At 40.0% G+C, this 13,682-nt stretch overlaps 1 protein-coding gene across 4 annotated transcripts in view; it reads right to left on the reverse strand.

The window, feature by feature from the left end:
* Positions 1–13,682, reverse strand: part of LARP4 (La ribonucleoprotein 4) — a 37,139-nt gene that overhangs the window by 18,418 nt on the left and 5,039 nt on the right. The window contains exons 2-6 of one of the 4 annotated variants that reach the window (XM_087956242.1): positions 10,696–10,801; positions 10,088–10,232; positions 6,972–7,127; positions 5,469–5,544; positions 4,402–4,538 (exon numbers count right to left, since the gene is read on the reverse strand). In XM_087956242.1, coding sequence (XP_087812368.1) covers positions 4,402–4,538; positions 5,469–5,544; positions 6,972–7,127; positions 10,088–10,232; positions 10,696–10,776 — 595 coding nt within the window. In that variant the 5' untranslated portion in view covers positions 10,777–10,801. Of the gene's footprint in view, positions 1–4,401; positions 4,539–5,468; positions 5,545–6,971; positions 7,128–10,087; positions 10,236–10,695; positions 10,802–13,682 lie in introns of all 4 variants that reach the window. The other 3 variants (XM_026679975.2, XM_087956243.1, XM_026679977.2) reach the window with 3 other exon arrangements.

Consider the following 13,682-nt stretch of genomic DNA (forward strand, 5'->3'; position numbering starts at 1 on the left):
GAGATTGCCGCTCAAGCGCCAAACGGCTAAGTGAAACCACTAAGGGTCTCTGTGGAGTAAAGCTCCTTGATGGAGGGAGATCCTGTTGGCCGGAATCCTCCACGGCTGGGCTACAGACAGATTCACCAGGTCGACAAACCAGGGTCTCCTAGGCCAATGGGGCGCCTTTTCCTTCAACATCTTCCAAATGATTGCCGGAATGATCGGAAGAGGGGGAAAGGCGTAGAGGAGACCTGAAGGCCATTTGCTCCAAAGAGCGTTGATTCCCTCTGTTCCCTGGGTTGGAAACCTGGTGAAGAATCTGCTCACCTGAGCGTTTTGAGGAGAGGCAAAGAGATCTACTGCTGGAGTTCCGAACCCACGGGACAGATCCCGGAACAAGAAAGGATGAAGACTGGTTTGGTCGATCGGTCGACTCTGGACCGACTCAACCACTCGGCCTGGGTGTTGTCGACCCCAGAAATGTGGTCCGCCCTGATGGAAAGATGAGTCTCCGCCTGGCGTTCTGCTTCCCTCATCAATGCCCTGGACCTGGTCCCCCCGCCTGTTGATATGTGCTTTAACGGACACATTGTCGGTTATGACCAGTACGTGACAACCTGCCACCCTGTTCCAGAAATACGTCAGGGCTAGGAAGATGGCTCTGAGCTCTAGCCAATTAATGGGACAGACCCTGCCTACCTGAGAGCAAGTCCCCTGGGCTATTTCGCTGGCTAGATGGGCCCCCCAGCCCTGGAGGCTGGCATCTGTGGTGAGCAGGATTCTATCTGGTTCCTTGAATGGAAGTCCTTTCCAGACTGCCGGAGATTGCCACCACCTGAGGGAGCAAAGGATCTGTGGTGGAACCTGAACCCTGGTGGAAGTGTGGCTGCTTCCTGCCCCAGCAGGAACCATTGAAGACTCCGGGCATGGAGATGGGCCCATGGTACAATGCCAATCCAGGAAATCATTTTCCCTAAGAGCTTGGACAGGTGGGACAAGGGAACTGTGCACTGCCATTGGATCTGAATGATGAAGTTGTTGAGGGTCTCCCCGCACTCCGGGAAAAGACCTTGCAGATGATCGCCCTGAGATGAAGCAATGTGGTCATTGGAAAGATGGCTTTTCTTGAAGTTGATAGAAAAACCATGGTCTTGCAGGAACTGCAGCGTGATGTGGAGGTCGCAATGGGCGGATTGAAGCAATGTCGAATGGATCAATATGTCGTCCAGGTAACACTGGACCCTAACCAGGATCACTCAAAGTGAAGCTGCCAAGATCTTGGTGAAGACTCTGGGGGTCAATGAAATCCTGAAAGGCAGGGCCCGGTACTGGAAATGCTAGTTCTGGTAACAAAAATGAAGAAACTGACGGTGATGAGGCCAGATAGGGATGTGGAGGTATGCCTCCGTAAGGTTTATGGAAGAGAGGAGATCGCCCTCCTCAACGCTCTCTAGAAAAAGGTCTGCATCTTAAAACGCCTGTAAGGGATGAATCTGTTCAAAGACTTGAGGTCGAGAATGGCTCGCCACCCACCCACTCCGAGGCCTTTGGGATTACAAAGAGGCGAGAGTAGAAACCAAGACCTTGTTGATCCACTGGAACCGGCTGAATGGCTCTGATGTCCACGAGGTGTTGAATAGCCGATTCCATCAAGGACCATTTTGAACTGTCCCTAGAAGTCGGGCAGCAGACAAAAAAAACTTGGGGGGTGGGGAGAGGAACTCCAGCCAGAGACCCAACCTCACCGTCCTGAACACCCAGGCGTCCGATGTTGACTCCTTCCATCTGGAGGCGAAGAATGGCAAACGACCTCCGATGGGTGGGGAGAAAGGGGATTCACTTAGAACATTGGAAAGAATGACCTCCTCCTCCTCGAAAGGGCCATTTACCGGTGGTCTGCTGCTGCCTGCCTGCAGCCTCAGGTCGTTGTTCCTGACAAAGAGGGAATGTTCTCTGGCCCCTAGAGAAACGAGCAGAATACTCGGGATGGAAGGAAGGTTGGTAGTATGGTGCAGGACGATACTATGACTTCTTCCCCGCCGAGGAGAGAACCTTTCTCTTGTCCCTGATTTCCACCAGGTATGGCTCCAGGGTGTCGCCGAATAGCTTTTCTCCAGCAAATGAAGCGGAGGCCAGTTTCCATTTCTGGCGAAAATCAGACTGCCAATTTTGCAGCCAGAAGAGCCTGCTAGCCACCATCGGTGATGTCATGGCCCTTGATGCAAATTTGGGTGAATTCAGTGTAGCATCCGCCGTGAATTCCACCACCGCAATGATTTTATTAAGATCTTGATGAGACCTAAAATCGGTGGTAGGAAGCCAATCTTGCAGTTGGCATAGCCACCGCAGAGATGCCCTCATAAAAAATGAGGCTACTGTGGAGGCCCAGACTGCCCAAGCTACCTCCTGTTGGGTGCGCTTGAGAGTTTGCTCTGACCTCTTGTCCTCTGCCTTGAGCACATCATCTGGCTCAGTGGGGGTGCCTAAAGTTGAAAATGAGGCAACCACCGGGGCATCCACAGCTGGAACCAGGAGAGCATTGTCCAAGGGCCCACATTGTAAAAACGCCTGTCGTGTGATGAAGGCCAAGGCCCTGCCCCCGGGGAGGCACACTGCTCCTTGACCAAATCCAGAAACTATAGAGGGGATGGAGGTACCTCTGTATGAACTAGATTTGAGAAAAGAGAGTCACTGTGGCTAGAGGAAGCCATTTGGGGTTCAGGAGCCACCTCCTCAGAACTTAACTGGGCAGTGATTACGGCCTTGTGCAGGAGCAGTTTGAACAGAGAAGGTTTAAAGACCGCTGCTGAGGGGGGTTGATCAGATCTAAACCCCTCTTCTTCAGATAAATTGGGATTCCTGAGCTCCCCTTCCTCCTTCTCTGACATGAAGGAACGACTGTGATCAGAGGGGTTGGAGTAATCCCTCTCCTCATCCTCACCCCAATCTGATTGGTAATTGAACTGTTGTTGTCTGGAAAAACCCCTGAGCTGGAGGGACCCCTTGGGAGTAACCAGGAACCAAAGACTGACCTCCCCCTGATGGGCAGAGGAACTGCTGAAACCCCTCAGCGAGACCCTGTTTGATGGCCACTAAGACCATGTCCGATATCCTCAGGCCTGCTTCCTGTGGGATCCACTGGACGCAAGCCTGCAGCAGTTGGGGTGTAAGTCGCCTCAGGTCTAGGCCTAAGGCCTCCTTGAATAACCTGGCCTAGGGGGAAGAGGGACCTGGGCCTCAGGCAGCCTGTCTGAAGTTGGGCCCAGACCTGCTTAAATCCTGGGGTAAAACTTCTTCCTCCACCCTCTCTGGAGACCAAGCTAAAAGATGGCTGGCAGAGCTAGATTCAGCCTCCCACGCCCTAGTCGTAATCCCTGGGCAAACCTGTACTGCCCCTAAGAAGTCTGTTGGAACTGGTTTCTCATCTGTTCCAGTGTCTTAGCAAACTGTTATTCCAAAGCAATATGCCTTTCCTTCTCAGCCCTAAGCTCAGATTTGGAAGTATTTTGGGGGGCCAGGGCCTTGGCCCTGATCTTTGCAGCAGCCTCTCTTTTTGCTGAATGGCCTCTTTGTCTTCTTCTCTTCCTCACTGGGGCTTGGGAACCTTGAATTTCTTCCAAGCCAGTGAGGTCTGACTGGGCCATTCCTCTCTCCATTTTGCTAACAGGACAGACACAAGAGGTGCTGGGAGCTTCCCCTATGAGAGTGCTGCCTGCTGTGTGGGCCAGGTGAGCAGTGAAAGCTGTGAGGCCCTGGTAATGGCCGCTCCACAAAACAAAATGGCCACCTGGGTCTCAAAATGGCCACCCGCCATGTGCGCTGGCCCTGGGATGGCCTGGTCACCTCCTTGCTCCCTAGACTCTTACCAGGCCTGAGATATCAAACCGCCAAACGGAGAAACAACTGCAAAGCAGTGAAGCGGAGGTCTGAAAATCAACTGTGGAGCGGTCAATTAAATTAAAATTGACTGTGAAGCCGCCACTCGTTGCAGCCGAGAACTGCATGGAAGGCTCAGCCGAACATTCCCTGTAGCTGCAGCTTCTCCAACGGACAACATCGAGGCCTCAACGCTGCAGGAGAGTGGATCCCTGCTCTTCTCCTCATAGCACAGCTCAACCGGATCCCCGAGAGCTGTATAGAAGTTGTTTTTGTGCTTCTAAAGATTTATTTGCTGTAAAATGCTCTAAACGCTTTAAAGTCTTTTATACTTCTTCCAGAGGCAATACCTCCTAGACACGAAGCTTAGTCAAAAGCTGGGAGCCAGCTAGGGGCTGGCTTTTTATATAGTGGCAGACTCAGCTCTATGACATCAGAGGGAGGAGTCATACCCATCGTGGACTCTCGTTGCAGCATGGATGAAAATGAGATATATACCATATAGAAGTAAAGGTAACAAATACATTAAATATTTTTATATACCTCTTAGTACTTCCACGATAAGATCCATATTGGTTGTCAGTTTCTTAATTCCTTCCATATTGGCAATAGTCCATATTGGAATAAATTGATCACTGTCCATTTGAGACATCAAGTAAAGATCCTTGGATAGATTCTCACTAGAAATAAGTTAATAAACATTTTATGGAATTTTTTAAAAAAATACTATTTTTGAAATAATAAGCTACTAACCCTAGAAACAATTTAAGCAGTTAATAATACAACCCAGCTACTTTTAAAGGATGTATTAGTTTTAAATATAATCTTGATCATATTCCCAAATTAAAGAATCACCATACCAATATAATCTGATATTATTACTGAAAAATAGTTTCAAATTTAGGGTGAAAAAGTAGACAGCTGTAAATATTTCAAGTATTTCTTTGCTCCCACCTCACACATCATTCAGATTGTTCCAAGCTGGTTCTGGCAAACATTTATTAATGGATTACACTAAATTATAAATATCATTCCTGACTATCTTACAGCAAAACCTTACAACAAAACAAAACCCTGAATGGAAAGGGAGTCAATTATTTCTCTGAATCAACTATATCAAAGAGTACATTATCACACCAAAAAATTATGCATTTTAGGTCATTAATTATGTGAAATTATGCAAATAATTTGGATCATTGGTGTAATGATATAATTACACCTATTTTGTAAATTGCAATGGAATTTGGTCTATTCCATGTGAACCCCATTGCATCGCAGTCAGAAAATTGAGGTTTTATTTTGAATATCTTTGGCAACTATATTTAGAATTAAAGTACTCACTTATTTATCCCCAAGAAAGCACGGACAGTTATTAGAAAAATAAACTACTTCTCTATTTTATTTCAGGTTATTTTAACTGAGATGTTTTTAGCTCAATCTGACTTTGCAACTATAGCTAGATCTTATTATTAACACTGGGAGCCTCTAGAGATATCTGTCATTAGATTTTCAAATTAATTCCTTATAAAATGTCCACAAAACATGCCAAGTGGCTCTATTATCTCAAACTAACCTCATGAATACATTAATATAATCAAAAGGCACAATACCGTGAAAAACAAAACTCTAATTGTTTCTTCAAGCATTCTTTTAAATCTTCTGTAGAAATGACAGGGTTGCTTTCACCTGAGAAAAGAATTCCAAGAATATATTGTCTAAAACCAGAACTTAGATTCAGTTTTTATCCCTACTGACAGAAAGCAGTTGTAACTCCCTTCCTCCTAGCTCCTAACACCCTTCTCAGAATATGATGTTGAAGATTAGGGGATTCTTAGAAAGCAGAGGCTTTGGGAATAGGTATCTTTCTTCCTTTCTACTTTCAGCAGTGTTGGATCAAAGGATATCAGTAGCCAAAGAAGTTTTTTTTCTTCATGGAGGACTGGTGAGACTACAGTAGGGCAAATTTATTAAGAACACCAAACTTTGATACCAAATCCCCGACACCTGGGGGATTCAGTTATTTGTAACTGCATCTAGTTATTCTTTTTTAACTTTATTAATTATGCAACATTGGTTTGTAGTATTTATGGTGTTCTATGTATATTTTGAACAAAGGATTGTTTTATTAATATCAACTGCACTGAAACATTCTTTACAGGATTGCTACTGTCACTTAGGGTCGATAAAGCAATCAAATTAAAGCTAATCTGATAGGATAAACACAATTCAAAAATATACAAGGCTTTTTACTAGAAATCTATAATCAACAAATACTTGCAATAGTCTATCTGCCTTTAGATATTAATTCAAATGTGTTGAAGAAGAAAAACAATTATCACCTGGAAGAAAATCTTACATGCAATTTATACACAATAAAATTAAACAGACTTTCCATTTTCTTGTTGCATAAGCACAAATAATACAAAATGAGACTATGGCACAAAATTGAGCTAGGACACCAAGCTATCAAAGAAATAAAAAAGTATACATTGGGTTAATAGTAAACAGAAAGCATGAAAAAAAGAACAAGCCACTTATCCTGAAATTATTTTCAATCTAGGGTCCTTTAAAAAACATGTAAAAGAAGAGAAATACCTGGGAAACTAAATTGTAATTTTCAACTTTTTATTAAACCCCTTAAACATGGTGTGTGGGGTGGGGACTGGAATTCTAACACTTAAAAAAACATTTTGATGTGGTTTCAAAGCCGGAATAAATTAATAACAGTGATATCCACAGGGATATTTTTCATGAAAATGTTGCTCTTTCTGGAGTCCCAAAAATATTTTTTTCTGAAGTCTGTCAATTGACCTCTGAATAACTAAATATAATATATAATGTCCTTTTCCAGATTCTACCAAAATATTAAGGAATCACCATTTTAGGCTAAGTGGATGTAGCAAAACAAACAAACCCTACTGCCACTATCCAAGCTCTGAGATACCAAGAATCTCATGCACTATACGTAACTGGTACTGAGGGAATACATATACATATAATACTATTCAGAACTTATGTAATATACTGCATAATTTGCCAATGCATTCAGAATAACATTTCATTCCTATTTCTAGTTTTAATCAATGTAGGTTTTCACAATGTAGGTTATTTACCCGAAACATCATAGAGTGGATATCCAAGTTCCTCATGTGCTAAGACCAGACCATTAGCAGCTGATTCCTCAGCACATGAACTGTTTCTTGACAATTCACAAGATGAATACATTGCTTCGTATTGTTTAGTACAATCCTCTGCAGCCTCAGTATTGCCTGAAAGAGTAAAGAGCAATCAATGGGAAATAAAGTCTAGCAGTCCCATTCTTATATAAAAAGCTAATGTTTGAGAACCTCTTGTGAGACCAGGCTGCCCAGAAACTGGCTAGCACCTGTGCTGCTGTAATCCTGTCTCTTTAAGCACTCTCAGTAGCCAGCACTGCAACCTTGGATATAAAAGCTGTGCTGAGAGGCAGCTGGAAGTGTTATGTGGGAGCAAAGCCCTTAGATAAGAGATAATTGTCTCAAGGAGTAGGATTTAGGAGGAGGAGGAGTTGGAGTAGCAGCAGTAGGAATAGTTGTAAATTGGGTATAATTAAGAGAACATGTGAGACCTCTAAAGTATAAGATTAAAAAAAAAACATACTTAATTATTGAAGTGCTCATATATACACAGTAGGTTAACTTGGATGCATCCACCAATTTTGGCTCCCCCCCCCAACATTTTTATATAAATGACAAGCTTAAGAGTGTCAGGGATACTAGATAATAAGAACTACACCACCTTCTGTCTCTATCTCTCTCTCCTCCTTTTTAGAACCCTATAATCCCTTCTACATGTCCTTCATTATTTAGATTACAGCTGTGAAGCAACTCCAAAAGCTTGTTTCAAAAGACAAAAAAAAAGGCAAACTATGATTCAGTGATTTATATTTAGATCTTTTCTACAGATATTTGGAGACATCCTAGACCAGTGGTGGTGAACCTATGGCATGCATGCCATAGGTGGCACGCAGAGTCCTCTCTGTGGGCACACATGCCGTCGCTCCAACTCAGCTCCACTGTGCATGCACGCACACTTCCCCCAAGACAGCTGGCTTTCAGGTCTCTGCTGCACATGCGCAGAGTGCATGAGGAGGCATGAGTGGGGAGCACCCTGCATTTTGGGTATGCATGTGCACTTGCTTTGGGCACTCAGGGCCCAAAAAGTTCGCCATCACTATCCTAAACAAAACACGTCAACCAAAGTCCCCAAGGCACCAATGAAAACACCAAAATTTTAAGTGAGCTCCATAGCCCCTTGAACATTATTTATTAGATTGTATCTCACCTTTATTACTTTATCAGTAATTCAAGGCAGCAAACATACCTAATATTCTTTCCTTTCTCCCGTTTTCCCCACAAAAACCCTGTGAAGTGGGTTGGGCTGAGAGTGTGATTACCCCAAAGTCACACCCATAAGACAGGACTAAAATTGAGTCTCCTGTTTTCTAGTCTAGCACCTTTACTATAGCAAAGTTGGCTCTACACTGAATATGAGCTACTATATAATTTTTTTTACTGTGACAAAAATATTAAACACAAAGGAAGTAATCATACTACATGGAAATCTCAGTTTAATGGACCAATTAGAGCAGGGGTGTCAAACTCGATTTCATTGAGGGCCGCATCAGGGTTGTGTTTGACCTCAGGGGGGGAGTCAGCTTGACATCCCTCCTGTCAGGGGCGCCTGTGGTGGCCCAAGCACTCTGTCAGTGAAAATGGGCTCCCAAACTCGATTTTCAGCTGCCATGGCCTCCTGCAAGCCTCTGCCAGTGAAAACGGAGCTCAGGAGGGCAGCAGAAGCATCATGGGCTGGTTCTTTGCTGTTTCCAGGGCAGCTCCGTGGGCCAGATCTAAGTACCCCATGGGCTGGATTCGGCCCCGGGCCTCCCTGAATTAGAGGGAAGAAATATTTGCTATTCATGAATGGCTGCTAAATAAGGAAGTACATTATAGTGGTGATTTACATCATTTGAGTGATGCTATTGGACAAATGGTAACATCTATCAATTTACATCATTTCCACGACAGTGTCATTATACAACTCTCATAAGCCACTATGTACATTTAAATTTTGTCAACTGCATATAGTTTGTGGCAATGAGATCCAAAAAAATTAGCATTCAGTTAATTTTAAATTTAATCAGGTTAATTTGCTCTGAGTCTGCTCACTGAGACACTGACTCTTTTTAAAGAAATAATTTAAAATATAATGGAACAAAGAGATGCATGGCTAAATTATACAAATAACTGCCCAGTCACCTTATAGAGAAATGGGCAGCATAATTAAATAATAACAATAGTGAAAATGTACATGGAATCTTACCATTGTTCAGTAAATATAAAGTACAATTACATATATTTATATACATAAGTTATTCTTCTATAGTTTTTAATGTTTTTAATAGTTTACAATGATTTTATGTAATAATTTTATATTTGTTTTATATTTATTTTATTGGATTGTTGTACACCATCCAGAATCACTTTCAATGAGATGGGTGGCCATATAAATTTGATTAATAAATATTTCTATATTCTCTCCTTAGCCTCTCATCACCCAGCAACAATTAGCCAAACTAATTCATATAAATACAAGATACTTAAAGAATTAATAATCTCCTACTTAGCAGCTATTACATGTCAAATAACAAAATGAAGTTTATTCATAGTGCAAATAATGGATGATGGAATCAATGGCCTCTGATTCCCTAATAAATTATTTACTAAGTTGCTCATTATTCTAAGGAAGCAGGAAGGATTGTACATGGCCCTCAGATCTCATAATCTTTTTGTTCATAGGGTCAAGTGTTCACTAAGGTGCAGAAATGAGAAAAAGATCAAAAGACAAAAGTGAGACAAGAAAAGAAATAGGAGGAAAGAGAAAGAATAAGTCAAGAGATCATTTCTGTACATTTAGCAACATGATCCCCTCTTAGCGCGATACTTGGTCATCACTGGGCCACTGTACTTACAAGTCCTAAGAGAATTATCCTTACTATTCAAATATATTAACTAACTTCTCCGAAGTTAATGCCTCATGTTAGATGCCACTGGCGTTCAGTAGCTATCACAGGCTGTTCCAGAATAAGATTTGCTTCTTACTACTAAATTCTGGTACTAGGGTTATATCTAGAATTCAAAACTAAGAAAGGAATTAAGTAGCATTTAGATATATCAATCTGACATCTTACCTTCTGTACAATTACCCTGCACAGCTGCTGCCTCTTGCCATGATTGCTCAGTGCCGTTAGTTACTGCTGCAGCTTCTGGGTTTCCCTCCATGCTTTCTTGCCATACCTTTGCATTAGGATTTAAGCTGGCACCTTTCGAGGTTACCTGCTGAGAAAACAGAAGATATGCATTAGAAAATAATAAACACTTCAGAAAATAACTTTGGGTTGCTTTTATTGCTCTTTGCTGTTCAATCATTCTACTCAGGCAATCTACACTGTTTAATAAAATACACTTGTGATTTATCATTGCATGCAATTGAGTAAGTTTAGGTTCCATGTTATTCCTCAATCTCAAAGCACTCAGTTTAGAGTATAAATATGCAGTAAAGTTCTTCTGGTCATCCAACCATCTGCACATGTTGGCATGCAGTAAAGTCTGGTTCTTCAAAGATTTTAGGGTCCCCCCACCATCACCAATCTTGCTTACAACCTTTTCACTCTCTTTTGTGAAAGCCCAAACCTTATACACTGAAATAATACTTCCCTGAACAAAATCACATCTTAAAATACAACACAAGAAAAGTCTCTTTATTAAGGCAGCATAACGATACTAAACAAGCACTGACCATCTTGCCACAGAGAAGCACAAGCCAGAGAATAAGGAAGTTGAATTTCCAGAGTCTAGCCTTCTGGAGTCTCTCTAGCATCAAGGAGTAGTTTTAGTACCATCCCCTGTCCATAGAACAGAAAAAAATAGGACATAAGGAAACAGTTTGGATGGCCATTAATATACTTTTGCTCCTATACAAGTACAAAAATTGTAACAGCTGTATAGTTTTGCAACTAATAAACTATGGTACCTACACAATTTTTCCTAAAATCTCTCCATTATATTTGAAGGAGTTATTTTGAAAAAAGTAACCCATGCTTAGACTGTATTTAAATTTTAGTTTTATCTATATTTTCCCTTAACATTTGCCCCAAAACATTCTTTAAAAATAAAATTAGAACAAGACTGTTCTCCACATTAATTTCACAAGAAGCAACTAATTAATCTAGGACAGAAAAAAAAAAAAAAAAAAAAACGGGAAAAAAAACCCAGAACTTAATTAGTGCATCCTTGTTTCATAACATTAGTTTCCAGAAGCACCTGTGTTTCTGATCAAACAAAAGTTTCTACATACTGTGTGACTATTATAAAACCCAATTTAATTGGCTAATGTACAATGAAGTGCATTCCAAAGGCAGAAATTCACATAAAATGACTGGCATAGAAAACAATGCTATTTAGTCATTATATTTTAAGTACAAGGTGTAACAAATGCTCAACATAAGAATTCCAATACTCCTAAAAAGAGTTGGAGTAAAATAAATGTTTGCTGAATATTCCTTAAGCATAGACCTAAGGATAGCTGTTTTGCAGGATTCATTTAGTTCTGGATTCTGCAACATGACTGACATTACCCATGCACCATTCAGTATTAGAAAAAGTACATTTTAATTATAAAAATTGGATGCAGATATAATAAAAAGTAAAACACCAGCCTCAAGTATATTAATGTTTTGGCTATATACGGGCCAATGGGCATTCCTAAAAATAAAATTGAATTTTAATATATGGACATTTAATAATGCCCAATGCTTTATTTAGAACTGACCCACCATGTCCAAGAAAAGACAATAAACAGCATGTGCTCACACTTATATCTTCCTCTTCTAACAAAAATGCCATGATTTTGAACAATTCAGTGAATCCCTACCAACAGCACTGCTAATTATCATTCTGAAATAAATACTCTCATTTTTAAAAGAGCAATCCTAATCCACAATCTTACAAGTGGATAAATAATGCTATAAATGCTAATACTGTACATATTTTGAGATGGGTAGCTTTTTTATAGTTGGCAGTACTTCCTTAAAATACTACTTTTTGAGAGTTTGAAATAACTTCTAAGAATAAACAATAGTTCAAATGTAAATTAAATTGATATTTATTAATAGTAATATTTAATGAATAAACTCAAACCATAATTAAAAGCATGAAGTTTCTATATATCAGTGTCCTGCTTCTATTAGCAATCCTAAATTTTCATATATAAGATTCAGCTGAAATCTAAAGCCAACACTATTTACTTTTACAATGTGCTGACAACACATAACTAAGCAGCCTTGAAAACAAAACATAGTGTCGTATGTCCAAGTGTTCAATAGTTTGTGTTAAGAACCTGTTACACAAGGCTATCTTTCAGTGAAAGTATTTCATAATATAGCTTATATTTTTATGTGGCCTATATCAGCCTATAATACTTTCTCCTTTTTTAAATATTAAAATTGCAAAAATTAAAAAAATGAAGGCAGAATTCATACAGCTTTTAGAGTAATAGAACATGAAGAGATGTATCCCCACTCAACAAATCAAGCAGATGTGGAGACCATATCTATCAAGATGACTACCAAAGCTACAACTCTCTCAAAAGCAAAACACAACAGAACGTTATAATAATCCTAAAATACCACCCTTGAATCAGGTATGTCACAAATAAGTACTGCATGTTTTTAAAAACGTACATCCAATTCAGGTTATAGCTCTAGACATGCTTATTAGACAAATAACCCCTTTGGACATAATGTAACTGATTCTGAATAAATACAAAAAGTCCTTGCTTTGTATTTACAATTGGGACTGGAAAATTAATTTTTAATATACTGAAATTAATCATACACTCCAGATGATCTCTTAACCAAAAAAAAAAAAAAAAAGCAATACTTTTCTACCTATTATAATTCCTGTTGTTGCTGTAAATAGTATTTTAAAAGCACAACTGTTTTCTCAACAAAAACACTACTGGTTGATAAATTGTTAGACAACAATGTGTGAATCAGGTCAATGGCTTGTTCACACTGTAGTTTGTTACTTGATTAAGTCATAAAGGTTTGGAAATGGAACAATCGGTATTTTTATATTGATTATAAAAAATTGCCTAAGTTGCTGTGGAGAATAGATTTACATCCGCAATTGAGTCCAGAATTTCTGTTTGCAAAACAAGACAGCTGCTAAGCAAGTTTTGCCCCATTTTACAAACTTTCTTGCCATAGTTGTTGTGAATCACTGCAGTTGTTAAGTTAATAACACAGCTGTAAAGTGAATCTGATTCCCCATTGACTTTGCTTATCAGAGGGTTGCAAAAAGTGATCACATGATCCTGGGACAGTGCAACTGTCATAAATATATACCAGTTGCCAAATGTCTGGATTTTGATCATGTGACCATAGGGATGTTGCAATGGTAGTGTGAAAAATTGCCGTAAGTCATTTTTTCAGTGCCATTGTAACTTTGAATGGACACTAAATGAAAGGCTATATAAGTTAAGAACTGTATAGGGTAAAGTTTTAGAACTAGAATGAACTCATCCTGTGTGTGTTCTCAAGACCCACAAAAAAAAAGATAACAGAATGCATTGTAACTAATGCTGTTTTATTGGAAATATTCATCAGCATTTCCCAATATGGTTCAGGCAATGCCAGTCCTTAAATTATCATAAAAATCAAAAGCTACATCTTAGATAAATTCTATACTCTGTAAGACAAAAGCAACAATAACCTATGGTACTGG

Source organism: Notechis scutatus, chromosome 2, assembly GCF_049901735.1.
Source record: "Notechis scutatus isolate UNSWTSFEM ecotype Mainland chromosome 2, rNotScu1.2, whole genome shotgun sequence".
NCBI lineage: Eukaryota > Metazoa > Chordata > Lepidosauria > Squamata > Elapidae > Notechis > Notechis scutatus.